Source organism: Pezoporus flaviventris, unplaced genomic scaffold (genome assembly GCF_033815535.1).
Source record: "Pezoporus flaviventris isolate CSIRO_AGI_PZ_B2104156 unplaced genomic scaffold, CSIRO_AGI_Pfla_v1 ptg000035l, whole genome shotgun sequence".
NCBI classification, from domain to species: domain Eukaryota; kingdom Metazoa; phylum Chordata; class Aves; order Psittaciformes; family Psittacidae; genus Pezoporus; species Pezoporus flaviventris.
The window spans coordinates 1,797,397-1,825,301 of NW_026892583.1; the positions used below are offsets into that span (position 1 = coordinate 1,797,397).

Sequence of the window (27,905 nt, forward strand, 5' to 3'; positions counted from 1 at the left end):
GTATTCGTTTTGTTTCCCTTCTGGAGCAGCACAAGGAAACGCGGATGCATTTAGAAGGGAGAATTGCAGCGACAGACTGTTTTACTACATAAATCTGTGTTAAACTTGAATATCCACACTGTACTTTAGAAAGATCTGTCAGTGTTTTGTCTTTCCCATAACTGGAGTTGGATGGTCGTCTTTGAAGTAGTAGTTGGCTTTGCACGAATTCATCCCAGTCACCTTTTTGAGGGGAGTAGATGTTACTCTAATTTTCTGCCAAGGTTTGACAGTAGCATTTATCTTGGAGAAATAGGGAACAGATCCTTTCTCTTCTTGTGAAGAGAGACAGCAAATGTTAAAGAATGGTGCTTTGGAGAAAAGAGCTTTGGTGGAGCCATGGAGACTGTGGAATCCAGTGTGGTGGCAGCTCTTTGTTTCCAGCGGTGCTGCAGCACTGGGGCGTGCTGCTTGTGCATAGCAATAGGTGTGATGGTGTGAGGTGCCACAGTGCTTGCCCTGCCACTGATGTCTTAAGGATACATTTTTAGCATCACCAACTCTCTCTACAACATGTTGACTCTTTCCTTCCTCCCAGCTCCACTATCTCATTACAGGACATGCCGATTCGAGCTGTAATGTTCTGAATTACTGTCTCCTGCCATCTCCCGCTTCTACTCCTGAACCTCCTGCCATCCATCATGCTTCCGCTGGTGCGGTTCAAATATGCTTTACTGCAGCAAGTAGTTTATCCCTGTCAATTATCAGTTCAAGGGCCTTTTAAACTCCAGGGCCTTGGAGACACAGCTAGCACCATAATTGCTAGGTGGGATTTAGGAGATGTTCAGCACTTCAGGCTCCTTCTGCTTTTAGGCTGTATTGGTGAGTGCTGAGCACTCTGGAAGAATGCTATACTGAGATACATGAAACTGGATTTAGGTGGGCAATTTTAATGTTAAAATACCTTCAAGATTTGGCATAATGAATGGTACTGCGGGTGCTTCTCAAAGTAGAGCACCTTCTCACCATGAAAATGGTTACTTGATTGTGCATAAATCTTCTGCCAGGCCCTTTCCCATGGAAGCTGCTACAGCACAATACAGGAAAGGCAAACTAAAACTGCTGGTGCTGGTGAGAAGATGGATTTTAAATCCCATGGCCAGAGATCAGACAGAGTGAGTATGAATTTTTTCATCATTCTTCTTAAAGACGTGCATCTTTAAACAACATATTCTGCAAAGTTGTGTTAGATTAAATATATGCAAGAAAATGAGCATCCAGTTGGTCTAGTTGCTAACTTCAGTCTGGTCCTGAAGGATTGGGAAGATAGATATTCCACCTGTATTGTCTTTTAATTTTTAGGCTGGAAACAATCATTTTCTGTCAAAACCTGCCAGAAAACTCTGAGCATGGTATTCTATGCATCTTTCTGTAGGATCTGAAGGTTATCCATGAGCAGGTTAGTTACTTCATTCCTCTTGCTAACATTGATATGTAGGCATTTGCTTAGTGGAAAAATAGATTGTGCTTTATTGTTGAGTCATGGATCCTTCAGTTGTATCTTGCACTGTTGGGAGTGCATGTAGGATGGTGTAAGTTCTTTTTATGATATATATACATATATACTAGCTTTTTATGATATATTTATATACAGCCTGCCACTGCTGTATCTAGGCACAGTACATTGAGCTGCATGGTCCTCCTGCCTTGGGTACAAATCAACCTGGAACTGCAGACAGGGAAATGGAGAGAGACCATCATATACCCAAAGCCTTAGGAGCTGTGTGGGTTAAAACCAGGACTGAACACCAGTACCCAAGCCTGTGTTTTAGCAGAATGACCACACTTTTGACTGAAGTGTTTGTTTGGAGTTTGGGGTAGCTCAGTACCAAGGTAGAGGACTGTTAGCCTTGACATTGAGTCAAGCCTGCCCTGGCTTGAAGCCATTCAGTGACATTCCTGGTGCACCCTGTGTAATTTCAGCCTGATGGAAAGGGCTGTAATGAAGTCCCACCTCTGCTGATCTTCAGGATTCCCCTGTCTGCAGCTTCTTGTGGTTGCTTTGAAAGCGGGTTGTGTTTCCCATTAAAGGATAACAGTGACAATTGAGGCAATTAAGTGCGGTGGCATGGAGCTAGCAGCACACAGGGAGTTTTCCGACTGGAAAGAGGGCAGCTCAAAGGTTCTCCCTGCAAGGTTGCCTGTTTGTTGTCTTCATTTGTCTGAAAAAGGATCCAGTAATTCCCCTTCACATTTCCTTTACTCATTTTAAATGCCTGTTTACTCGACTCCAGACAAGCAGGACAGCACTGCAGTGGCTGGGGGCTCAGATCAAGGCAATTTTGTCCTGATTTCATTAGGTCTACAGACTTGAATCAGTGCTCACTACCAGACAGTATGCAGGATGGGGAAGACCACAGATAAGATGGGCAATGGGATAACTGTGTGTCTCTAAAGAGAAATAGCCCATGTTGGGAGTATTTCTACAGAGTCATAAGAAAAAGAAACTACCAGCTCAATAATTAAGTCACATCTATTGGGGTTTTAACCTAAATTTTAGTTGGTGGAGGACTGGAAAAAGGTGAAAGCTGGATTGCTTGACCAAGAATTTTGGCTATACAGACCTGTGTGAGGTTTTCCATGTGTGATACAAGATGTGATTGCTCTTGTACTCTGTGCTTTTAAAGGGTGAAGCGTCTCTCTTCTACCCCCTACCCCATTCTGTACAGCAATGGGAACCTGTAAAACTACAAGCCAAAGCCTGGGAATGACTGAAAAGTGCCACTTATGGATATCCACCTGCCCAGTGGGGACATCGCATACTTGTCCAGTAGATAAGCCCATAGTCCTTTAGAAAGTTCTCTTTTGCATGTATGTAACATAGAATCCCAGACTGGTTTGTGTTGGAAGGGACCTTAAAGCTCATCCAGTTCCAACCCCTTGCTCCAAGCCCCTGTGTCCAACCTGGCCTTGAACACTGCCAGGGATGGGGCAGCCACAGCTTCTCTGGGCACCCTGTGCCAGCGCCTCAGCACCCTCACAGGGAAGAGCTTCTGCCTAAGAGCTCATCTCAGTCTCCCCTCGGGCAGGTTCAAGCCATTCCCCTTGGCCTGTCCCTACAGGCTCTTGTCCCAAGCCCCTCTCCAGGTTTCCTGCAGCCCCTTTAGGCACTGGAGCTGCTCTAAGGTCTCCCTTTCAGGAGCCTTCTCTTCTCCAGGCTGACCCAGCCCAGCTCTCTCTGTAACTCAATGCACTCAAGGAAAACAGTTTCTCACCTGCTGCTCTGCCTGTTTGAAAACTCACAGCTCCTCCTTTCGTGAAACCTTCCCTTCAAAGGGAGGGCCAGGTCTCAGCTGGGTGCTGGGCACGGATGCTGCTGTGTGCCTTTGGGAGCTCTACCCCCTTTGCCACACTTCATCCAACCAGGCAGGGGAAAAGGCTCGGAGCAGAAAGGACCGTAAAATGAGACCCAGGAATTCAGCGAGGCTGCAGCCAAAGGAGCAGATCCCTAACTCGGAGCATCTGTCTATGCCCCGTGAGTAAGTTATGAACTGAAAAGCAAGAGAAAGTGGAAGATCCTTTCACAAATAATAAACACTTGTTTGTCTCAGATTAAATGCAACACCTTTCCATGTGGGCTCCAGCTGGCTGTAAGTAGGTGCACCTTGCGTGGCTGTTCCCGTCCTTGCCCGTGAGAAGGTTATTGTATATCCATCTGCTTAAAGGTTAATAACCTGCTTTTAAAAAGAGGAAGAAAAAAAGGGCAAATCTGGTTAGTTTACAGGAAGAAAAAAATCGTTTTTCATTAAAACTCCCCGAACTTTGCCCTGCCTCCAAGTCTCATTCTGCAGCAGGGAAGGAACGCGTTAACCGAGGTGCTGTAGCCACATCTCCCAGAGAGAAATCGTTCCATGTGTTTTAAACAGCTCTTGTAATGCCAGTAGGGAAAGTGCAGCTTCAAGCAAAGAATGCACATTTCTGATCCGGGACCTGCCACTATCAAGAGTTTATAGGGAGACTTCTTAGCTCTTTGGCAGCGTTCAAGCCAGGAGCAATTTCTGCTGTAAACCCATACAACCAGGATGTTACTGAAACTGGCTTCAGGCTCTCAACACCCTGAGCTCTGCCAACATCTGGAGGATCTGGCTTTGAGTGCTTGGGAAGGGAAGGAATTTTTCTCCTCCGAGTGAGAGGAATGAATAAGCTTGCAACAGCACCTGCATTATCCATTTCTTTGAAAGATGGAAAACAGCCATGCTCCATCTGAACCGAGCTGATGGTTCCAGCCAACTGATGGAAAGGCCAGAGGGGCTCTGTGGCTTTGGTGGGTTGTTGACAGCTGCTGGGCACCTTCTCAGCTCTGCATGCATAAGAAAAATCACAGCATGGTTTGGGATGGAAAGGACCTTAAAGCTCATCCAGCTCCAACCCCTGCCATGGGCAGGGACACCTTCCACTAGAGCAGCTTGCTCCAAGCCCCATCCAACCTGGCCTTGAACACTGCCAGGGATGGGGTAGCCACAGCTTCTCAGGGCGCCTTGTGTCAGCGCCTCAGCACCCTCACAGGGAAGAGCTTCTTCCTTATATCCAATCTAAATCTCCTCTCTGTCAGCTTAAATCCATTCCTCTCATCCTATCACTCCATGCCCTTGACAAAACTCCCTGTCCTACCTCCCTCTCTTCTACCCTCCTCTCTTCCCTGTGGCCAGTCAGTGCCTGAGTATGGATATGGAAGGTGCTGTGTGCTCAGTATGGATGCGGAAGGTGCTGTGTGCTCAGTATGGATGTGGAAGGCGCTGTGTGCTCAGTATGGATGTGGAAGGCTCTGTGTGCTGGGTATGGATGTGGAAGGTGCCGTGTGCTCAGTATGGATGTGGAAGGCTCTGAGTGCTGGGTATGGATGCGGAAGGTGCTGTGTGCTCGGTATGGATGTGGAAGGCGCTGTGTGCTCAGTATGGATGTGGAAGGTGCTGTGTGCTGGGTATGGATGTGGAAGGTGCTGTGTGCTCAGTATGGATGTGGAAGGTGCTGTGTGCTGGGTATGGATGTGGAAGGTGCTGTGTGCTCAGTATGGATGTGGAAGGCGCTGTGTGCTGGGTATGGATGTGGAAGGTGCTGTGTGCTGGGTATGGATGTGGAAGGTGCTGTGTGCTCAGTATGGATGTGGAAGGCGCTGTGTGCTGGGTATGGATGTGGAAGGTGCTGTGTGCTCAGTATGGATGTGGAAGGCGCTGTGTGCTGGGTATGGATGTGGAAGGTGCTGTGTGCTCAGTATGGATGTGGAAGGTGCTGTGTGCTGGGTATGGATGTGGAAGGTGCTGTGTGCTGGGTATGGATGTGGAAGGTGCTGTGTGCTGGGTATGGATGTGGAAGGTGCTGTGTGCTCAGTATGGATGTGGAAGGTGCTGTGTGCTCAGTATGGATGTGGAAGGTGCTGTGTGCTGGGTATGGATGTGGAAGGTGCTGTGTGCTCAGTATGGATGTGGAAGGCGCTGTGTGCTGGGTATGGATGTGGAAGGTGCCGTGTGCTCAGTATGGATGTGGAAGGCACCGTATGCTGGGTATGGATGTGGAAGGCGCCGTGTGCTGGGTATGGATGTGGAAGGCGCCGGGTGCTGGGTATGGATGCAGAAGGTGCCGTGTGCTGGGTATGGATGTGGAAGGTGCTGTGTGCTCAGTATGGATGTGGAAGGCGCTGTGTGCTCAGTATGGATGTGGAAGGTGCTGTGTGCTCAGTATGGATGTGGAAGGCGCTGTTTGCTGGGTATGGATGTGGAAGGTGCTGTGTGCTCGGTCTGGATGCCGAACGTGCTGTGTGCTGGGTATGGATGCAGAAGGCACTGCCGGAGCAGCCGTGGCTCCCGGGAGCTGCCGTGCAGGATGTTCCTGTGCCAGGACCCATCTCTTTTCGTGGGGCAGAGGCAGCAGCCCGTGAGCTGCCACCTGTTGTTAATCTACCCCAGCTAATCCCCCCCTGCGCTGCGTCAGCGGTTCAAAAGGGCACTGTTGGGATCCTTTGCCAGCTCCAATTAACGTGAGGTTCTGGAGGCCCCGCTGATCGCGTTTCATCTCTGGGAGTCAGGAACAAACCAGCCACATCGCACTTGGGAGCAGAGGAGAGAAGGAGTTTATTGCAAACCAAAACAACAACAACACCCTTTGTGTCCCCCTGCTCTTGGCTGGGGTCCGATGGGAAGTTGGGGCTATTCCCAATGCGGCTGCTCCATTAAAAACTGGGAAAATCAAAATTGGTGCCCTGGAATTTCACCCTTTCCCCCCCAAAAAACAAGCCCTGCAAGTGCAATAAGTTACTTCAGAAAAGGTGAAAAAGAAGCAAGCTGCAAGAGTGTTTCTTCTTCTTTAATATTCCACTGTAATGAACTGGTAATACATGGTTGCATAGGCAATAACATTGCATGGCACAAACCTCTCACATGGCAACATTTTTAATGATACTTTTTTTGTTCTTTTTTTTTTTTTGTCATTTTCCTGATCTTTTTTAGTACTTTTTTTTTAACGTATTTATTATTAACATGTCCTACCCCAGGCCCTTAAGCTAAAGGAGAGAAAAAAATATAACCCACAATAAAAGGTTGCGTTTATACAAGGTTACAATATTTTACAACAAAACCTGCCCAATAGTATTGATTGAGGTTTGTTTTCTTCCCTTTCTCCCGGTCTCTCTTTCAATCACTGCACACCTAAACCGATATATTATTATACATTGAAAACTGTCCTTCAAAATCAGTAGTATAAAAGTCCTAACTCTACCTTCCTACCTAGCTATGTGGGGGGGAGTGGGGAACCGTGTTACCAGCAAAGAGTTAAGGGGGTGCAAGGCTGCTGCGTTGCCTCTTCCCAACTCCCTTCGGAAGCTGCAAAGGGCTAAATGACTTCCCATCCCATCCCATCCCGTTTCCCCCCTTCCCATTTGGGTTTAATTTCTCCCTGGGTCTGTTTGCTTTTTGCTGTCAGTCAGAGCAGCAAAATAAACACGGGGCTCTGCCTTGGCTTGATTGTTTTCTAGGCCTTTTCCCAGGAAACTACCTCTTTTTGCTTTGGTTTGTTTGGAGAGGGTTTTACAATGCGCTGCCCGGCATGGATGTGTGCTGGGAATTAGGGAAACGCTGTCTTCCTGCCCCCAAAAACACATCCATTGATGGAGAAACACGGCCAGCATCCCTGCTTTGCCCTGGGGATACATGGTCCAGGCTGGTGTGTCCCCGCTGCTATGGGGCAGGTGAAGCCATGTGTGTTGCAGCTCTGCGACCTCATTGTCACTATGTATGGCCTTTGCTAATGCTATGGCAGCAGCTCAAGCCAAGCATCCTATGTCAGGGTTATGTGCTCCATCCAGCAGGGATGCACACGCACGTATGCTGCCATGGGCTCTATAGGAGAGGGAGGCTGGTTCTCCTTCACCTTGTCTTGCTCCTCATCCCTGTGGGCTCTACCCAGCAGTGAGACCTGAGCTGAGTAGCATACCCAAGAGGAGGCTGGAGAGCAGGCTGGGAGCTGGGATTGGATGGTGGGTGATGGCCCAAAGGGCTGACCTGGTCCCATCTTGCTCTTCTCTATAAGCTTGTTCAGGCACAAGAAGCTCAGCCCTTTAGAGTTTGGACTCTTCAAGGCCCAGCAAGCCCAAACCTCATTCACCACTGGTTTGCAGTTGCTACCAAAGCACTAACTATGGTTCATAAGCAAGAAGTGCCCCCGAGTGCTCATCAGTGAGTGGTACCCAACCGCTTTTAACCCATGCTTCTCTTGCTATTCGCATCCTCCCAGTCTCAAAGCTCTGAGACTTCTCTGGTGTTTCTAACCATGGGCAACATAAGGCAGACCCTCCTCTTAATGTACCCGCTACACAGCCAGGACCAGGGCTGCTTTGCTACCTGGAGAGGGTGAACCCAGCTCGCTGGGTGCTGCGCCCACAGAGGATGCCACCACAGGCATGGAGGGTGTCCATAGGACAAGCTGGGGCTTGGGAAGATGTATTGATGGCTGGGGATGAAGCTTGCAGCTTCGAAGGTAAATCAATGTATGGACAGGAGTAAAATACTAAATAAGAAATAAATAGAGAAGAAAGTCATAAATAGAGCTGAAAGGTATTAAAATAACAATAATAATAATTAAAAAAGGCATTGTTATGGTAACTTGAGATTGCAAGGACAGCACTGACCCTGTGACCCTTAAGAAATGGCGTAGCCGCAGGTTGGCTTAGATTAAGATACATATATATATATAAAGTATATATATATATATATTTATACAGTTTTTCTTGTTAATTTAATAGCTAGTTTGAAAAAACCCTTTTAAATTAATTAAAAACAACATGTGTAAATACAGATGAACATGGCTTAAAACCTGCCAGAATAGCTGCTTTCGGAGATGTGGCTGAGGGAGCACCTTGCACCCTGACCCATGGATGGGGGCACAGGGGCTGTGCGAGGCAGAGGCAGTGAGGAAGGAAGCCTGGAGCCAGTGGGCTCTAGGGAACAGCATTCCCCCTCGGATCGTGATGCTTCCAGGCAGGCTCAGGTCTGGGCACGTGTGTGGTGATTAAAATAGATTGAGCCCAACATGTGCTTTGCACATGGATTTTAAGGTGAGAGAAAGTAGGGGGGGAAGCCTCTGTAAATGCCAATCTGCTGCCAGGAGGCTCTCCTGTCTCTAACAAGACAAGGGATATAGCACTTAATCGTAGAGTCACAGAATGGTTTGGGTTGGAAGGATCTTAAAGCTCATCCAGTTCCAAACCCTGCCACGGGCAGGGACACCTTGGAGCAGGTTGCTCCAAGCCCCTGTGTCCAACCTGGCCTTGAACACTGCCAGGGATGGGGCAGCCACAGCTTCTCTGGGCACCCTGTGCCAGTGCCTCAGCACCCTCACAGGGAAGAGCTTCCTTATATCCAACCTAAATCTCCCCTCTATCAGTATAAAGCCATTCCCTTGTCCTATCACTACATCCCTCTGGACTGTTAAACAGCTCAGGTGAAACCGTAGCCCTGTGTAAGTCCATGAGGAAAAGTTACCCTTTAACTTCATCAGGGAATGCAGCTAAGGTCTTGAATGGCTACATCCCTCCATTGGAGCTGCAGACCATGTGGAACCCATCCCCATGTTCCTGCCTGCCACACTGCCCCTCCTCAGCCCTGCTTCTTGCTAGTTTGCCTTGTCTTGGGCTGTTCAGGCAGGTGCCCTTCCTGGGATTGCCTCTGGGCCACGAGAAGCTGCTTCCTGACCATGGGAAGCATCACGTTGTACCTGGGATAACGCTCCTGACGCTGTGCTCAGCTGCCTGCACAGTATCTGCTAGAGGTCCACCTCCTGCCACTGGTCCATGGGTGCTTGGTGGGGTGATGTCCACCTCCACCTGCTCAGCATGATCCTGCCTGGTTCAGTGATGAGCATCCCTTCTAGCACCTAAACCATTATGTCCAATGGCTCAGATGAATGTTCAGCCTGGGACGTTAAGTCCTGGCTGCTTGTGATGGGAGATGCCCTGGTTGTACACATGGTGTGGTTAACTGTGATGCCCTGTGAGTACCAAGGTAGGCATCTCTTGGCACTTCAGAGGCGAGAAAAGAGACAGGACTCCTGGTCTTATGCCAATAAATACATGGTACATCTGATCTAGCAATGGTGTGCCATTTAGGTAGCGTGTGGCAGTCTAGAAATGCTTGTATATTAACCTGAAACCATTTGGTTGCAGCTTATTTGGAGCCTTTTCCAACACCACTAAATATTCCTGGGCCTTGAGCTACAAGATCCCCTAACACTGAGCATGAGGAGATAGGGTAGGCTGATGCACAGGTTTTCATGGGAGTAAAATCCTGTATTTCCCTTGTGAATCTCAGATTCACTCAAGCTCAGCCTGTATAGCCACGCTGTGTGGGTGCTCAGCTGATCCTCAGCTTCTCCTTGGTGAGGGTTCAGTGGGGAAAAGGATGCTCCAAAGTCATTCCTAGCACTACAAAATCATCAGAAAGCTTTGGGAGCAAAGGGGATCTTACCAGAAGTGGGGATGCACATTGGCTCAAACCAGGCAAGTTCTGCTGCCTCCTGCTCCCTCTGCATGGCTGAGAGGATCCAAGTGGCTGCAGATGGAGCGGATCCAGCCTTGGGTCCCTTCCCAACCTGCTCCCTGTGCCATTCCCCATTCCCTGTGTGTCTGTGTGCAGCAGGGGTGAAGGGCTGCAGGAGGGGCTGTCACTGCTTGTGTCTGACCCCAGGACACGAGGAACGCGATGGCCTCGCACCCGTGGCTCTGTGTGTGCTCCTCGGAGCGGTCTCACTGGGGAGCTGTGCGTTCACTCAGCAGCTGTGCTCCCCTCCCCTTGAGGATCACAATTCCCGACCCAGGGAAAGCATTTTCCTACCCCACCATCTGTGTGAGTGGCAAAGCAAACCCCAGTTGGTCCCTGGGGCAGCGAGCTGTGCTGGGAAGCTGTTGTGTGCTGGGGTGGGCAACTAGAGGCAAAGGCTCTCAGTGTGGTACCACGGTGCTGTGTTGGGAAGAGAGGCACCCCCTTCACAGGCCTCTATAGCTCTATATGGCCCTATAGCTAGCTCAGTAGCTCTGTGCTGTGGATGGAAAGGAAGCAAGGTAGAAGGTGGGCTGATTTGCCTTCTTTGTAGCCTTTAGCATCTTCCCAGCCCTGTTCCCAGTTGTGGCTCCCGCTAAAAGGATGGGAGCAGAAGTGTCTCTTTGCTGGTGCCAGAGTCCCCATGCAGTCCCCTGCCCAAGGCAGGACAGATCTGAACAACGCTGCCAACAACAGGAGGAGAAGATGTGTCTGGGTGTGTATGTGGGATGGGAGAAGCTGCTGACACGCCAGCGAGCTCCTCCTCTTTGGAAAGGCAGATCTGGTGTCAGAGAAAGGAGCAGGGAGAACAAAAATGCCCAGGTTATCGGGGAGGTGAGAAGGGACGCATCCCAACCCGGATCTCACTGGCGATGCTCCACGCGCCTGAATCCCAGGGGGCCGGGAGCCGCCGCGTTCATGCTGGGAACACTCCACTTACGTTAACATAGGTACTTTATATGCCTATAAGGGTAGCTAAAAGTGCTTGCATTCCAATCCCCGAGGAGGCAACTGGTGTCTGGAGTCCAAGCGGGTGGATGTACTCGGCTGTCCCCACGTGCCCGGTGCGGCGCTGGGCTGTCATGTCGCCCAGGAGATCGCGGCGCTGTGCTCCTTCGCCTTCATCCTCAGGGCAGCGATGCTGGAGGTCTTGCGGTCCGGCTCGCTGTTCAGCTCGTAGCCATTGAGGCCGGGGCTCATGCCGGCCGTGCCGAAGAGGCCGCCCATGTGAGTCTGTCCCACGTGGCTGCCGGGCCCGAGGAACTCGGAGACGCCGCCGGACGCGTGGGGATGAGCATGGGGGGACATGCAGGAGGGCACCGTCTCGCAGGGGACCACGCAGGCGGGCACCGGGGAGGCGGCTCCGTTGTTGCCGATCCAGGAGGGGTTTTGGATCTGGGGATGGGAGAAGAAGCATCAGAGGTGTCATAGAGCATCCCACAGGGCAGCGCTGTGCATGGGGAGCGGCGGTGGGATGGGATGTGGTGCACCTGATCTGCAGCCCATCCAAAATCTGTGTCAGTGTGGACAAGGGCAGGGAGGGTGGGAGAACAACCCACAGTGAGCAGGAATGCGCCCTCCTCTGACACAGTCTCTGGAGCACAAGTGTGATGGGGAAGGGCTGAGGGACCTGGGGGGTTCAGTGTGGAGAAGAGAAGGCTCAGGGGGGACCTGATGGCTGCCTACAGCTGCCTGACAGGAGGATGGAGCCAGGAGGGGCTGGGCTCTGCTCCCAAGGAACAAGGGATGGGACAAGAGGAAACGGCCTCAAGCTGCACCAGGGCAGGTTTAGATGGAGCTGAGGAACAATTCCTGCCCCAGAGGGTGCTCAGGCATTGGAACAGGCTGCCCAAGGCAGGGCTGGAGTCACTGCAAGTGTTCACACACCATGGAGACGAGGCCTCAGTGCCATGGGTTAGTGGTGGTCTTGGCAGTGCTGGGGAGCGGTTGGACTTGAAGATCTTAAATGTCTTCTATCCTATCCTATCCTATCCTATCCTATCCTATCCTATCCTATTCTATCCTATTCTAATGATATCTTTTCCCCCTCAGCCATTTCTTTTATTCCTTTACTCCATCAGCACTCTTTGGAGCAGGGATGCTCTCTCCATAGAAAATCTGGTGTTTCCATCATGTTTCCCTGGGCCTACCCACTACAGGGAGCAGGCAGAAAGAGGCGCTGTGAGGCTGCCAATCCACCCTCCTACCCCATCACAGGGCAGCTTTGCCTAAACTGGGGCTTTTTACATCACACAGAGCTGAGCTGCCCACAACCCCCAGCACCGGCACTTCCCCCTCTCCCAGTGATGCTCGTTGCCCATTGAGGAAGCAACTGAGCGGCATCTGGGTTCCTTCAGCATCATTCATTAAATGATGGTGCAGGAGGGGGCTCAGGATCCACCGGCAGGAATAGGTGTGTGCTGGGGGTACATGGGCACAGGGGATGAAAGCAGGGAGGAGGCAAGCATCTGGAGAGAGCAAAGGGCCCCTCGTGCCACTGCTCACCCTTGGGCCCTCTCTGATCTCCTTCCTCCTGCAACTTGCTTTTCATTCTCTGATCCCCAGGGCAGGGAGAGGAGGGCACTAAGGAGGGAGGGAGCCAGTGTAAGTTACAAAGGGCACGTTGAGAAGGCGGCTGAGAGTGTCCCCTGCTTGAAAAGCTGCTTTGGCACCTCTCAGCTGTTTCATAAGGGCTTCTTGTTCAGCTGGGAGTGGGATGCCAAGCAGGAGAGAGGTCAAATGCTCTTGGTGTGGTGCTGGAGTAGCTGGGAGCCAGGGTGTTGGGGGAGGAAGGGCTCCAAGTGGATCTGTGAGGACAAGTCGGGTTCAGAGCATCCTCGAGGGGGTTCCGGGTGATGGGAAGAGGAGTCAGCAGGATGAAGGGAATGCTCTGTGGGGCACAGCATAGCCCTCGAGCTAATGAACACCCTGACGATGCCCTGGCATCATCTGAAGGCAGCGTTGTGAAATGGGGCCCGGCTCAACGCTTAGGAGGCTGCTGTGGTGGCAGGTTCCCCAGGGCAGGAAGCTAAGGCGGCCCTTGCCTCCTGGGTCAGCAGGAATGGTTTCAGCAGGCCCTGGGAGCAGCTGCGGATACCCCAGCAAGGCTGCTCCCACCCTTCCTTTGGAGCACAGACCCACAAATCCCTTGGGAAGCATCCCCAGACGTCATCAAGAGCAGTGTGGGTACCACAGCGTGTTGCTGTGAGACAGCTGTGGAGATTTACCACGGGAAAATGCTTTGTCCACCGGCCTTAAGAGGGGGCATGGAAACCAGGCATGGAGATGGGAATCATTGCTGGGAACTGCTGGGCTTTAGGTGTGAAATAGTCTTTTGGACCTTTCCAAACCAGTAGGATATTAATGGGCACACGTGATGGAAGGGCAATGTCATCATAGAATCCCAGGCTAGTTTGGGTTGGAAAGGACCTTAAAGCTCATCCAGTTCCCACCCCTTGCCACGGGCAGGGACACCTTCCGCTAGAGCAGGTTGCTCCAAGCCCCTGTGTCCAACCTGGCCTTGAACACTGCCAGGGATGGGGCAGCCACAGCTTCTCTGGGCACCCTGTGTCAGCACCTCAGCACCCTCACAGGGGAGAGCTTCTTCCTCATATCCAACCTAAATCTCCCCCTAATAGGACATGCCGAGCAGGGTGACCTGTGCCCAAAGGGTGGCTGCATGTCAAGCAGGGATGGTTTTGGTGCCTGCTTGAAAGAGAAAAGCAGGACACCCAGCTGTGTAACTCCTTCAGTGCTTGGCAATACCGCCCCAGCCCCTGCAGATGGATGAACCCGAGCAGCGAAGCATCACCTGGGGGTGCCTGTGATCAGAGGTACCAGGACAGCAGGAGCAGGGCAGGGGGATGTGCTCACCTGGGCGTAGTTCTCAGCACGGGTGAGCAGGGGCAGCTCGTAGGCAGTGGAGAAGTGGGTCCGGACCTGCTGCATCTGACCAAAGCGCTCCCGCTTGCGCCACTTGGCTCTTCTGTTCTGGAACCAGACCTGGGGAGAGGGCAACAGGGGGCTGTGAACAGGGGAGATGCTGGTGGCGGATGGGGAGCCCCCGGGAGCAGGCAGAGCATCACAGAGAGGGGGTGTGCATGGCACAAGAGCCGTGCTGGGTAACTCTGGGGGGGTCTGAGCACCCCAGGCGACAGGTGATGCCCATCTTCTGCCTCTCTGGACACATGGAATCATGCAATGGTTTGGGTTGGAAGGGACCTTAAAGCTCATCCAGTTCCAACCCCTGCCATGGGCAGGGACACCTTCCACTAGAGCAGCTTGCTCTGAGACCCTGTGTCCAACCTGGCCTTGAACACTGCCAGGGATGGGGCAGCCACAGCTTCTCTGGGCACCCTGTGCCAGTGCCTCAGCACCCTCACAGGGAAGAACTTCTTCCTCATATCTAACCTAAACTTCCCCTGTTTAAGTTTGAACCCATTACCCCTTGTCCTGTCACTACAGTTCCTAATGAAGAGTCCCTCCCCAGCATCCTTGTAGCCCCCTTCAGATACTGGAAGGCTGCTACAAGGTCTCCACGCAGCCTTCTCTTCTCCAGGCTGAACAGCCCCAGCTTTTTCATCCTGTCTCCATATGGGAGGTGCTCCATTGCATCCACAGCTCTTGCCCCCCACAGCCTGGTGCAGCCCACGCTCCTCACACCCCTAAATCAGTGTTACCCAGGTACAGCCCTTGTGCCATCAGCCAGTTTCAGATGAGAAGTGGGAACACATCCATGTGTGCCCGAACCCAGCGGCACCTGGGCTTTCCTTAAGCCTGATCCTGGCTGTGAGAGTGCCATTGGCTGGGAGCTTGCATTTCTCATTGAATTCCTCATTTTCTTAACTGTGAAAACCCAGATGCACAGCACAACACCCCTCCCCTCCTTAGCTGCAGGACGAGTGCCCTTCTATAGCATTGCGTGTCCTTAGCTTTACCCTGACTTTGCTTTGCAGGGCTTGCAGCTCTCTCTGCTTCACAGCGCTGCTCAGATCCCTTCAAGGCAGAGGAAGGACCCAAACCCTGCTTCTCCTCTTATTTTTACTGGCTTGACATCAGTGTGGATGATTGCACTGTTGTCAGCACCATTGCTCCTGATTTGCATCAAGCATAAGAGAGATCAGAGCCAGGCCCAGTGTCTTCAAAGCCTCTTGAAGCTTCTGAGTCAGGGAAACGCATCAATCAAGAGCCGCTTTGAAGGCACTGAGGGATGCAGGCGATCACCAGCGGCTGGGTTGGGCAGGTCACGCCAGTGCATGACAGGAGCAGCCCCAAAGCTGCTCGGTTCTGCTTCGAGTTTTACACGGTGATGAGGGGGGGGATCACTAATGAACAGATTGGTCCTGCCTGTGCCTGGCCATGGGGCAGCTCTGCTGCTTGGAGGGCAGCTGGGGAAGCTCATGGAGGATAATGGGTAGACTTAGGAGGGCAGTGGGGCAGCAAGCTGGCTTTAGGGGGTAAAAGAGCACTGGTATTAGCAGCCTGCATCAATGCAGCTAAAAGCTGTTACAGGGAGAAAAAAGCCTGAGGATCCATGGTTTCTGGTCTGAGCTGACTTTCTTGTGCTGGAGGAGCTGTTTCAGCCTCTCCTGCTTCAGTTTGCCCTTCCTCAGTCTTGTGCTGGTCTCTCACAGCTCCTCACTGCTGCCAGACCCATGGTGCGAGTGGGTAACTGAGGGTCTGTGGTCTGCTCAGTGCAGGGAGGGGGGATACTGCGATGTCCTCCCGATGTGGATCATAGAATGGATAGTGTAGGGATGGATGGTGTGGAGTGGATGGTGTAGGGACGGATGGTGTAGGGACAGATGGTATAGGGGTGGATGGTGTAGGGACGGATGGTGTGGAGTGGATGGTGTAAGGATGGATGGTGTGGAGTGGATGGTGTAGGGACGGATGATATAGGGGTGGATGTTGTAGGGATGGATGGTGTAGGGGTGGATGGTGTAAGGATGGATGGCGTAGAGTGGATGGTGTAGGGACGGATGGTATAGGGGTGGATGGTATAGGGTTGGATGTTGTAGGGATGGATGGTGTAGGGAAGGATGGTATGGGGTGGATGGTGTAAGGTTGGATGGTGCAGGGGTGGATGGTGTAGGGCTTAGTGCTATGCCACATAATGCCACTGGCGTGGGCCGTCCCCAAGCCAACCAGTCTAACCATACCCAAAGCAGCAACCCAGTATTAACCCCCCGACCCCTGAATCCAAAACCCCGCAAGGATTTACAGCGGGTACAAAAAGCACCACGAGAAAGCTCCTAACGTCATCCCATCGGAGCACACGCTGCGCACGAGGAGCATCCGACTGGAGCGGGTTTGATGCCCCAGGCATCCGTCTGCTTCCCTTCTTGGCACGGCCGCTGCAGCCCAGCTGCAGGCCAGTCCCAGGGCTGGCCCACATGATGCCTCTTTGATCTGCACATTCAAAGCTAGCGGGGGTGACCCGGTTCCTCCTCGGGCGGAGGAGGCCCTGCTGTGCACAGGGGGGTGCAGAGCAGGTAGGGAGCGCAGCGCCGGCCGCCGTGAACATGTGCCAGGCATATGCGGCCGTGCCTGCGTGCTTTGCCCACACACCTGCACCGCCGTGCATGGAGCATCCCATCGGAGCGGGGCTCCCCAGCACAGGGTCCTGCAGCAGTGCCTGGCTCTGCGGTGTGACCTCCAAGCCATCAGCGTGGGGTTTGCGTGCTTGGATCCCCCCACAGTGGCAAAGCAGCCATGGGGATGCTTTCCAAGGTGGAGTGGGGTCCAAAGTGCAGGCTTTTCTTCTCATAGGTGCATTGGTTTGAACTGGCACCAGGAGAATGAAGTGGTTTAAACTGGCAATTCCCAAATTGCAAACCCCATGTGGCTGGGGGGCTGCGAGGCTGTGGCAAAGCATCAGATCAGGCTGGAAAGGAGTCACAGAACCCTAGACTGGTTTGGGTTGGAAGGGACCTTAAAGCTCACCCAGTTCCAACCCCTGCCACAGGCAGGGACCCCTTCCACTAGAGCAGCTTGCTCCAAGCCCCTGTGTCCAACCTGGCCTTGAACACTGCCAGGGATGGGGCAGCCACAGCTTCTCTGAGCACCCTGTGCCAGCACCTCAGCACCCTCACAGGGAAGAACTTCTTCCTTATATCCAACCTAAATCTCCCCTCCATCAGTTTAAATCCACTCCCCTTGTCCTGTCCCCACAGGTCCTTGTAAAAAGCTCCTCTCCAGATTTCCTATAAGGCCCCCTTATGTATTGGAAGCTTGTTATAAGGTCTTCCTCCAGGCTGAACAAACAAGTGCTGGTGCCAGGGGCACTGCAGACACTTGAGGGCTGGCAGTGAGCTACTGCTCCCAAACACTTGTGACAAGGCTTGGACCACTACTTAATGTTCTCCTTCTCCCTCTGGTCCAGGTCTTTCTGGCTGCTTGGTACGTTGCTGTAGGGATTCCCTAGACCAAAGTGCTCCAGGAGAAACAGGGCAGGCAGGGCAATGTGTGATGCTGAAGTTGTCATCAGAAAACCAACTCATCCCAAGTGTTCCCTCAGTCAATTTGCTTTTAAAAAGCAAATCTAAACCTAACAGAAGTCCTTTATCCCTTTATTGCCTGTCACTTTCCATCGAGGGAGGATGCTATAGAAGGGGAATGTGACAGTGGAGGTTGCAGCAGTAGATGCAGCGGGTCCTTTGGGATCAGGATGGGGTACTCTGTGGAATAGGCAGTGGCTGTGGGCTGCATCTCGGTGTTATCAATTAGAGTGGGAGTGGAGGGTAATGTCATGAATCTGGCTCCTGCAGACAATGCTTTGATAAGCCCTGACGTACCAAATCAGCCCTATAAAAATCCACAGAACACAAAATGTTTCATGTCTCCATAAACATTCAGCCATATGCTGGTACCTAAAGCCATATGCACACACAGCTGATGTGCTGTAGGGGGTGAGGAGGCTGCGAATGGCCTCAGACAAAGAAAGCAGGAGGCTCCAGCTCGCTGTCTTGCTGCCAAGCCCCATGAGTGCCACACTGGGTATGGATGGATGGGCCAGGCTGGTACCTCACCAAGGCCCCTCTGGATACTTGGAGCTGCATCCCTGAGTTTGTTCTTCCTCCCAGCTAAACGAAAAGGTGATTTCCCCTCTCTTATCCACCCTAGTGCAGTGGTGGAGGGTGAGGATGGTCCTTGCACATCTAGTGATGGGCTGGGGGCATCCATGGAGCTGGATCTAGCCAGGATCTCACCCTGTGCTGAAGCCCCACTTGCTGCATCACTGCCCTGATGCAGACAATGCCTCGCTGCACTTAAGACTCTGGCAGCCTCACCACATCTATTCTCCCCATCCCTGTCCTCCATCCCTGCTGCCCTCATCCCTCTGCTCCATCTCCCTCCGTCTCCAGGACCCCATCCCTCTGCGAAAGGCCAGTCTGTCTCTCCTCATCCTGGAGATGTCCACCAGCCCCTTTGCTTTCCAGGCTGCAAGAACAGAGCCAGAATTCATCCTTGAGAGCTGAAACTGGACACCATTTTATCAGTGGCCTGGAATGGGAAATTGGAGCCTGGGATGAGAGAATTGAATAACTCGACCTTGTTTTCATTTCATGTTTAATTTCCTGCAGGCTTAGCTCAGTCTTTCCGCTCCTTCCACCAGCCTCCCAGGGTTTTATGGGGGAAAAGGGATCAAGATATATTACTTCTTGCTTTGCTTTTCTTTTTTTGTTGCCCTTTTTTTTCCCCTCCAAGGCGGTGATTTTGCTACAGCAGAGTTTGACATTTCCCTCTCACTTTCAAGCATCACAGGGTCACCGCCGAAAACATTTCATTAGCGGTCCCAGCCATCATCACAAGGCTGGCTCCGAGGGGAGCTGGATGAGAAGTTACATTCCCTGGCTGCGAATCCTCCTTCCAACCCCTTCTCCTCTTCTGCCACAGGGCAGGCCAGCAGGCAGGGATAGAATCACACAATAGTTTGGGTTGGAAAGGACCTGAAGATCATCCAGTTCCAACCCCCTGCCATGGGCAAGGACACCTCACACTAAACCATGGCACCCAAGGCTCTGTCCAACTTGGCCTTGAACACTGACAGGGATGGAGCATTCACAACTTCCCTGGGCAACCCATTCCAGTGCCTCACCACCCTCACAGTAAAGAACTTCTTCCTTATAACCAATCTAAACTTCCCCTGTTTAAGTTTGAACCCGTTACCCCTTGTCCTATCACTACAGTCCCTAATGAAGAGTCCCTCCCCAGCATCCCTATAGCTCCCCTTAAGACCCTGGAAGGCTGCTATGAGGTCTCCACGCAGCCTTCTCTTCTCCAGGCTGAACAGCCCCAACTTTCTCAGCCTAATAGTTAGAGCACAAGAGAGATGAGCAGCCAGGGCCAGGCTTGTGATGCACATGTGTGTGTGCATGCAAGGAGCCATGTGTGTACCATGTCTCAAACCATCTGCAGCAGCGTGGATGGGCTGGAAGAAGCTTGTTGCTGGTACCAAGTAGGAGCTCTTTCTGCAGCCCCGGACATAGAAAAGGAGGAGGAAAAAATGGGATACATGGGATGGCTTACGCATGGCTCCCACTTCTAAAAACAGGGATGCGCAGTAGCTTAATATCACTTGGCAATAAGGGGCTGGGCTGTGGGAGGCAGGAAGGGAAATATTGCATTGCATCGCAGTGGGAATTAGCTTTGATATTGTCAAACACTAACAGCAAAGGTTGGAAACTGAGGCAGAGAGAGCAATGGAGCCAGGCTGCAGAATGCCACCGGCGCTGGCATGAGCGCTTCTCCAGGCATAGGGATCTCCAGCAGCTATTTCACTAATGAAGCATGAGCTTGGGAAAGGGATGGAACAAACCAGAGCTGCCACTTCCCTCCCTTGGCTCCACATCTGCTCCTCCTGCAGTGCTGAGGCTGGTTGTGCTCCCCAGGGAGCTGAGCCTGGCCAAAGGGGATGGATGACCTCCAGCCAGAGCTGGCTCAGCCATGGGAGGGAGCATCACACCTCAGACCTGATGGTGCCTTGTCTCACTGCTCTGCTTTGCTGAACCTGGCCTCCTGGGACACTCACCATTCCTCTGAGGACAATTCCTTCCGCTGGGAGAGGGACAGTTGAGCTCCCCTCAAAGCCCATGGGGCTGCAGTGTGAGCCCAGACACCCCCCAGCAGTCAGAGTCCCTGATAGCTGAGTACATAAGTGGCTATTTGGCTTGTAGGAGGTAAAAAGCAAGGGGCTGGTGGTTTATTTGTGACTTGCACCCTCTGCCTTGGCCCTGGTTGGGTTCTTGGTCCTTGCAGTGGGAATTTGCTTTGCCATCCGTCTCCTGCTGCCCCACGCTCCATCTCTGGCTGTGAGCTGCAGTGCTGCCCAAAGGGGTGGGAGGCCAAAGCCAGCCCTAAACAAGCTATAACACAACCCAGAGCTGAAAACAGGCACTGGGGTGATTCACTGAGTCCCCAACACCAAAAGCTTCCCTCTCCATCAGCAGCAGACCGTGTGCCACCCCAGCCTGTGACCCATTTCTCCTGGGGGCACAGCAGCCCTTCAACACAAGGCAGTGGCTGGGTGTCAGCCCGCAGCACAAGGGAACAGGTCCTGCTTGGTGCAGATGGGGGAACGATTGAAATGCAGGTTCTCACCCCTCTCACCCTGGGGTAAGTGCTTATAAGAGGCCAGGCCACTCGGACAAGCTCTTCAGCTGCTCCATTACATGAGCCCTGTCATCACCATCCCAAGCGTGAGGTGGATGTGAGAGGCTGCAAGAGGCTGTTCTTGGGCTTCTGGGGGTGCTTATCTCAGAGCAGAGTGAAATCTCCAACCTCCAACCCCAGGCTGTGCCTGATTTCCTCTGCGGAGGCGCTTCTCCCCTTGGCCGCAGTGTTATCCAGTGGTAAAGTGGGGAATAAACCCCCTAGGATCACGGGTTATATGGAAGGAACGTGTGGATTGCATCCTGCCTCTCTTAGCCAGCCCTGCGCGCTGGCTGGGATGCGTTAGCTGGCTCTGAGGCAGGCAGGAGGAGCTTGCCACCCTCCAGCACCTCATTCTCATTCCTAAGCAAAAGGAATTTCATGCCCTGCGCGGCCGGTAATCCAATGCTGCGCCTGGCCTCCCGGGGGACCCCATCAGCACTTGTGATGTGTCCATGGGAAATCACAGCCTGCATCCAGGGGGAGAAGAAGAGAGCTGATGTTTGTAGCACTGCCCTTCCCTGCCCATCCCACAGTGCCCAGCACGCCAAGCGTGGGACTAATAGGAATTGTGATGCTTTCTATTGAAACACAGCTGAGTCCAGCCTGAAGAGAAGCTGCTGTGGGGAAGAAGAGGACACCAGCCTTGCAAACCAGGAATCAGACAAGAAAAATCCTGCAGCTACTTCCAAGTAAACTGTACAGACTAAAAGGGACTTAAGCAAGATGCTGGCCCGACTGCTTTGGCTGTTTGCAACTACTGGTAAAGGTAGGGGCAGAGGGGAAACCAGGCTGGGAGTCTTCCTGGTATAAGACACAACCACATGTGTGCACAGGCCAGCTGTTCTTGATGCTAATGAAGGTTCTGGGGCTGTGAGCTGATAAATGACTGCAGACAGAAGTCACAGGACTAAATAGACTGGATATGAGAGCCTAAGCTTCAGTGGGAGCTCTGATGGCCATCACGGAGTGAGCTGCGGATGCTCCAAGTGATGGTGCTCCTTCTTGCACATGCTTCTGAGCTCTGCCAGGCCTTCAGTTTAACCCTGACTCGGAGGAAAGAGCAGCACTCAGGGAACCATTGACTCTCAATGTGGAGCTTGGCTCCCCAGGTTAGTGTGGGGTTCTAGTTCATGGGAGCTGGGACCTGTGTGATGGAAGTGCTTGAGACCACAGTGTGGCTCTTTGACTCCTGTTCATCCCAAGCTGGTGGGAGCATCTTTATGCTTCAGATCACCAAGTGTTGTGCAGTCTCAGTGCCTGTGTAGCCAAGCAGGCAAGAGCTGCCTCTCCTGTATCACTTGCTGCTCTCTGATACGGAACATTAGGGTCACCTCTGCATCCCCATCTAGCCAGAAAGAGCCCATAACATAGGAAACCTTGGTCCCCCACAGACTAACAAACCTGTGTCCTCTGCTGAACCTCCTGAAGAAAGTATAGACTCATAGAATCATAGAATAGTTAGGATTGGAAAGGACCTTAAGATCATCCGTATCTTGTAACAGCTTTGTTTAGGGTGACTGAGGTTTTACCGTCCCCATTAGCTCAATGACAAGAGGCATCTCTATGAACACGGTAGCCCCCAACCCAAATAAAGGTGCTGACACTAGTGTCAGACATGGATGTACCATCCCCATCCGCAGCTGGAGAGGCTGTGTCAGGGCTCTGGATAGGGCTTGTCTGCCTGCAGGCTGTGATGAGGTTGCAGGGACAAGCAAGGCTCATGGTTCCATTCTCCCTCCCTTTGCCCAGCATCCCCCCATTCCCCATTACCTGTACACGAGCCTCGGTGAGATCTGTCCTCATGGCCAGCTGCTCCCTGGCATAGACATCTGGATAATGGGTCTTCTGGAAGACCTTCTCCAGCTCCTCCAGCTGGTAGCTGGTGAAGGTGGTGCGGTTCCTCCGCTTCTTGCCCTTGTTGCTCTCCGAGTCAGCCTTGTCCATGGGGCTGGGCAGGTCCGTGCTGGCCCTGTCCTGGGGCACTTTCACCCCTGCCTCCTTCACGCTGAGGTAGCTGCTGTCCATTCCCGAAGGATCGGAGCTCGGCTGCAGGTCGGCCTCTCCCAAATTGCTCTCCTTACCTGTTCGGGTTGGGATGGGGAAGGGTGGGTTTGAGCAGGGTGGGGAAGGGCAAAAGAGAGAAGGCAACAGATGTAAATCAACCCCTTATTTAGTTCAACACATTAAAGCTGCAGCTGTGGCACTTGGGCACCGAATGCAGGTAGAGAGGGTGACACCACCATGGGCAGAGGAGGGAGGTGAGGCAAAAAGCTACCCTAGGTGCAGGAAAGCTGCTGGCTTTGGCATCTGAGGGTGATGGAGCTCACCAGGATGTGCTGTTGTTAAGGGAGGAGGTGGTTGTTATGGCAAAGGGGCTGGTCCCAGCCCATGGATGCCAGCACGCCATGGGGAGGTTGTGGTGAGCTCTGCTACCTGTTCTCATTGCCCCTCCAGGAGCTGGGTGGAAGGATGAGCCCAGCACACTCATGTGCGTACACCCTATGCACGCACATCCTGCTTCACTCTCCTATCACCCGCAGTGGGAGTGAACCACATGGAATACTCCATTCCTTGGTCCTGGCCATGGGAGAGGTCTCTGAGGACAGAGGGACCCAAACCCAGGCCTCAGAGGATGGCCCCAACCCGTCTGTGCTCCCCTACTGAATAACACAGGGTAGAAACCCAGGAACACAGAGCAGCCATGCTTGGTGCTTGGTGGGATTTGCTTTCTGCTCATGCATCCCCATGCAGTGGGGGTTTGTCAGCAGAGGCATTTCTGCACCCCTCAGTCACCCCACAGCCTGATGTGAGGACCTGAGCTTCTTCCAGCAAAGAGGCTGTGAAAGGCACTTAGTGCCATAGAAAAGGCTGGTGTGAGACACCTACAGAAACACACAGAGAGATGAGAGGAATCTGGCAGCAGCCTGGGAGGCTGTTCCTGCCCAGCTTTCCTGAGTAATTAATACCCAATAGGCCATGATATACAAGACCAACAGGGCGAAGCAGGAGGACATTTCAACCACTGCAGTGAGCTGGTTCCACTCTAAAGCTTAGTAGATACAAGTAAAACCACCTTTGAGCTTCTGTAATGGAGCATATGTATCCGCAGGCAAAGGTGCTGTGATGGGGCATCCTCTCCTACCCACCTCCTGCACACAGTGCCAGTGCTGTGCCCTTCATTAACAGGAGTGCTGCCCCACCAGCAGGATGCTGGATGGGACCCATGGCAATGGCCTTGTCTGCTGGGACTGGTCCACCCAGCCTGTGCTGCACAGCCCATGCCATACCTGCCCACATGCCTGGACAAAAGCCTTGACTGCAAGGTTTGACCTCGAGCCACGACACTGAGCTCCTGCAGATCCAGGAAGGAAAGGGTGCAGTGGTACTCCCTGCTCATGCTCTCCTTACCAAGCCAAGAGCATGCCAAGGGGGAACCTTTTCAGTCAGTTTCACATTAGCCTATTTTTAAATGTTCTCAGCCCAGGATCAGTCTTTCTGGGAAGTGGCTCCACCATCTAATGATGTTCCCACTGGGAGCTTCCTCCCAGCGGTGTCATTAATGCCGGTTCAGGCATCTTAGCCTGTGTCTTTGGAAATACCCGTTCTTTCCATCAGTCATCCCTTGTTACAACATCCTTCCATCTAATTCACTGCATATTCATGGCTTAGCCCTTCTGAGATCAGCTCTGTCACGGCTTCACAGCCAAATAAGCGGGCCTGTGAAAAGGTGTGTGCATCCTTCTCCTTTTCTCACTCCTGCAGTAGAAAGAGTGATTGGGATACAACCAGGAGGATGAGATGTAGCTGTCACCCTCAGGCATGAGGGCAAGGAGGGCCCAGGTTTAGGCTTGTGAGGATGAGCTATGAAAGGGACTTGTGGAAAGAATGCCCAGTTATTACAAAGGAGCCAAAGGCAGATGTGGGATGAAGGCACCAGAGGTGCAGGAGCTGTCTGCCACTGCCACCCCACTGTGCTTTCAGATTTATTGCTTTCTCTAATACTCTTCCCTCAGGCTTTTGAAGAGCTCCCCATAAAGCTCAGCAAAACCTGATGTATATTTCCACTCTCTCTGCTTTGATCCTTGGGAGCATTCGGCCAAGCTTTATGTTCCCTGGTACTGGGACCAGTATCCAGGCCATTGACACACTCTGCCTCCTCTTGGCACCTTCACTTCTCAACTGGCTGACTTCTTCCATCCCTCTTGGGGGATGCAGGTGGACAGGCCCATCCAAAACAGGCTGGGACTATGCCCTGCACCACAACCCGGGCAAATCATATGGTATGGCCACGATATTTATACTTTTCAAACCTAATGACAATGAAACAGCTCCAGAAAAGCCTGCAGCAATGGACTGCTGCCTATGAGCATCAGTAGGGATGGAGTAATAAAGAAATGAAAGTATTCCAGGATTTTTTTTCCTCCTTTCTTCCTTTTTCCTTTTATTATTTATGGTGTCAAGAAGCTCAGCACATTCTCCCCCTGCCTTTGTGCTGCTTTTCCCTACCTCCCAGCTCCCCTGCGATCCAACAAGCAGCAAACACAAGACCTGAGGCCCTTCCTTGGGAACCCTTCTGCTGTTTCCTATCTACTCAAGCAGCCTAAGTAGCTGGAGAAGGGTCTGCAAAACACACACACAGAGAAAAGCTCTGGTTCTGATTTGATTTCATTGGCTGTGTAGCTCAGACTGCAGCTGGGAGCTGGGCTTTCAGCAGTGATGGTTATCGCTGTCACAAGCCATCAGCCCCAAGGAGCAAGCGACCACCCATCCCTGCCACCAGCTCAGAGCCCTCCTTGCCGCTCAGCCACGGAGCAGAAATGGGCTTCTTTACCTCCAGCCCCTATGGGTACCAATAGGGATGAGCTGTCACTGGAAGGCAGGAGGCAGGGAGCATGGAGGGCAGTGTATGGAGGGGATGGCGTGCATCCACCCTGGGCTGAGCATCCCAAGATGTAACTCATTCTGTAGTAAAAGGCTCCCTGACCTCAAAACCAGTCATGCTAACTGCAGAAGTGAAACAAATTGCATACATCTGCATATGGATATACCCAGACTTCCTGTAACTGGAGATGGCCTCAAAGTTTCAGTGCAAAGTTGGGGGTGTCTGTTTCTAATCAAACCTAAAGAGACCTTGAGTTACATATTGTGAAGATCTCCATGACAAGGAGGTAATGTGAGCATCACTGCACACTTACAAGCCCAACAGGACCACTTGGTGCCTTCTTCGCTGCTTACAACTCTGTCCTTGCCCTTATAGCAGTATATCAGAGCAAAGTCAGCTTCGTGCATCCACATGGGAATGGCCAGTAGGACATGTCAAATACACAGCTTTGGGTCTCCTTTACACAGCACATGTGTGGCAAACCACAAAGATAGACTCCTTCGCATAGATCCCGTGATCCTACGAGGTTGCAAGACATCTACGTAGCCAGCAAAACCCAGAGACACCACCAGCACAGAGCTGTTTCCTTCAGGCTCCAAAGAAGCCTGCAGGATCTCGGCATTGCCAATGTTCTGCTCTGGTAGCATCTCGTCCAAGCTATTAAGGTCTCAGTGAGGAACCCCACGCTACCCCAGCCTTGAGGAGCACCGGGCTGCCTCTCTGCTCCTACGCTAAATAACACAGGGAGCTTCTGCCTTCCTGCCCAGGGGTTTTCTCCCTGCCCATCCCCAGATCCCTATGGCTTCCTGCACTGGCCATTTCATGCTGCCTCTCCCTGCCATGCTCTGGCTCTTACTTTTCACAGCAACAATGCTTTAAAAAGGAAAACCCCAACAAATCTATAGTGCAGATGTTTAAAAAGACTTTTAAAACCCAGCTCTGGCTCTTCATGTCATTCTTTCAACTCGTTCTTAAATACCAGTGCTAAAATGTTGCCTAGATAGGTTTTGGGCAGTGTATTCTACAAGGAAGATTTACACCACAGCCCAGCCAGCACACCTCCAGCACTTGGCTGGCAGTAGTAACCTTATCCAGTCCCTGTGATCGTGCCTTAACACATGCTGAAGCCATTATACTTGTTCCCAAGTTGTCTGTTGCAGCCTTCTGCCTCCTGTCTGTCATTGCAGTTTAGAAGTCAGCACAAGGCTGTCGTTTAAGAAAACAACCACGTTTTGGGATATACAGGGTAAAATGGAGCAGCTGGATTTGAGATATAGAATGGGCCAAGTCTTTAAGCTTATTTCTGTTCAAGGAGTGTTCTTGCAGTCTGCAGATATAAAGAAGGATTTAAAGAGGGAGAAAACACCCCCTTTTTTTTAGCTGAATGTGACATCACTGATTTTATTAGCAATGATCAGATACCTAACCACAGTTTCCCTATTGATCCCAATTGGTAAAACTGGGCAGCATTCACCTCTTAAATGCAAGTGGTAGAAGTCCACATAAGACAAAAGCCATTGGCATAGTTCTGGAAGCTGCATTTGTTTTCTGCTGTGCAGAAACTGATTGGAGCATCTCTATTTCCAATCTGGATAAGGATGAGTACATCACCTTGCGTCCAGCATACTAGCAGTTCCCTTGAGTTTGTATAAATCAGAGCTGGTTCCTATATGAAAGCACATCTGTCCATTTAACCCAGCCAGGAAGCTCATTTGGTTGATCCCACAGAACCTGAAGGAAGGCTGGAACATGGTTGGGGCAGCGCCTTTCCATGACACATCATGAACCAACTTCCCTTTGTGCAGAGGAGAGACCACTGCATGAAAGTACACAACTCCATGGACACCATTAATCTCTGCTGAGCCTGCCCAAAGCTGCTGGTGCTGCTAATATAGCTATGAAAACAGCCATAAAAATAGCCATGGAATACCTGGCCACCCTGGGGAGTTAGAGACAGACACAGCAAATTCCTACAGAAAAGCCTGGTTTTAGAAGGATGAAACTGGGGAGAAGATAACTTCTTTCTACTGTGCTCCTCCTGACCATACCTAAGGCTCCTCTCTTCAAGAAACTTATTTTTCTGAGCAGATCATCCAGCAGGAGCAATGCTAAGGCCTGGAGCAGAAAGGTCTCAGAACCTCCTTCTATTCCTGAAAGGCAGCCTGGGGACAGTGCCAAAGGTGCCACACAGCACTGGTAGGTCCATAGGCTTTCGATGGCCCCACAACCAGCATACAACCCAAGTCACTGGCTCCATTTCCACTCCGTGCCTTGGAGATGCTTCTCTGGGGGTCAAAACCACC

At 51.9% G+C, this 27,905-nt stretch overlaps 1 protein-coding gene across 2 annotated transcripts in view; it reads right to left on the reverse strand.

Annotated features, from left to right (window-relative positions):
- Positions 1 to 10,381: 10,381 nt before the first annotated feature.
- Positions 10,382 to 27,905, reverse strand: part of ALX4 (ALX homeobox 4) — a 40,691-nt gene continuing 23,167 nt past the window's right edge. For both annotated transcript variants that reach the window (XM_061462194.1, XM_061462195.1), the window contains exons 2-4: positions 22,491 to 22,801; positions 13,938 to 14,066; positions 10,382 to 11,459 (exon numbers count right to left, since the gene is read on the reverse strand). In XM_061462194.1, coding sequence (XP_061318178.1) covers positions 11,145 to 11,459; positions 13,938 to 14,066; positions 22,491 to 22,801 — 755 coding nt within the window. In that variant the 3' untranslated portion in view covers positions 10,382 to 11,144. The remainder of the gene's footprint in view (positions 11,460 to 13,937; positions 14,067 to 22,490; positions 22,802 to 27,905) is intronic.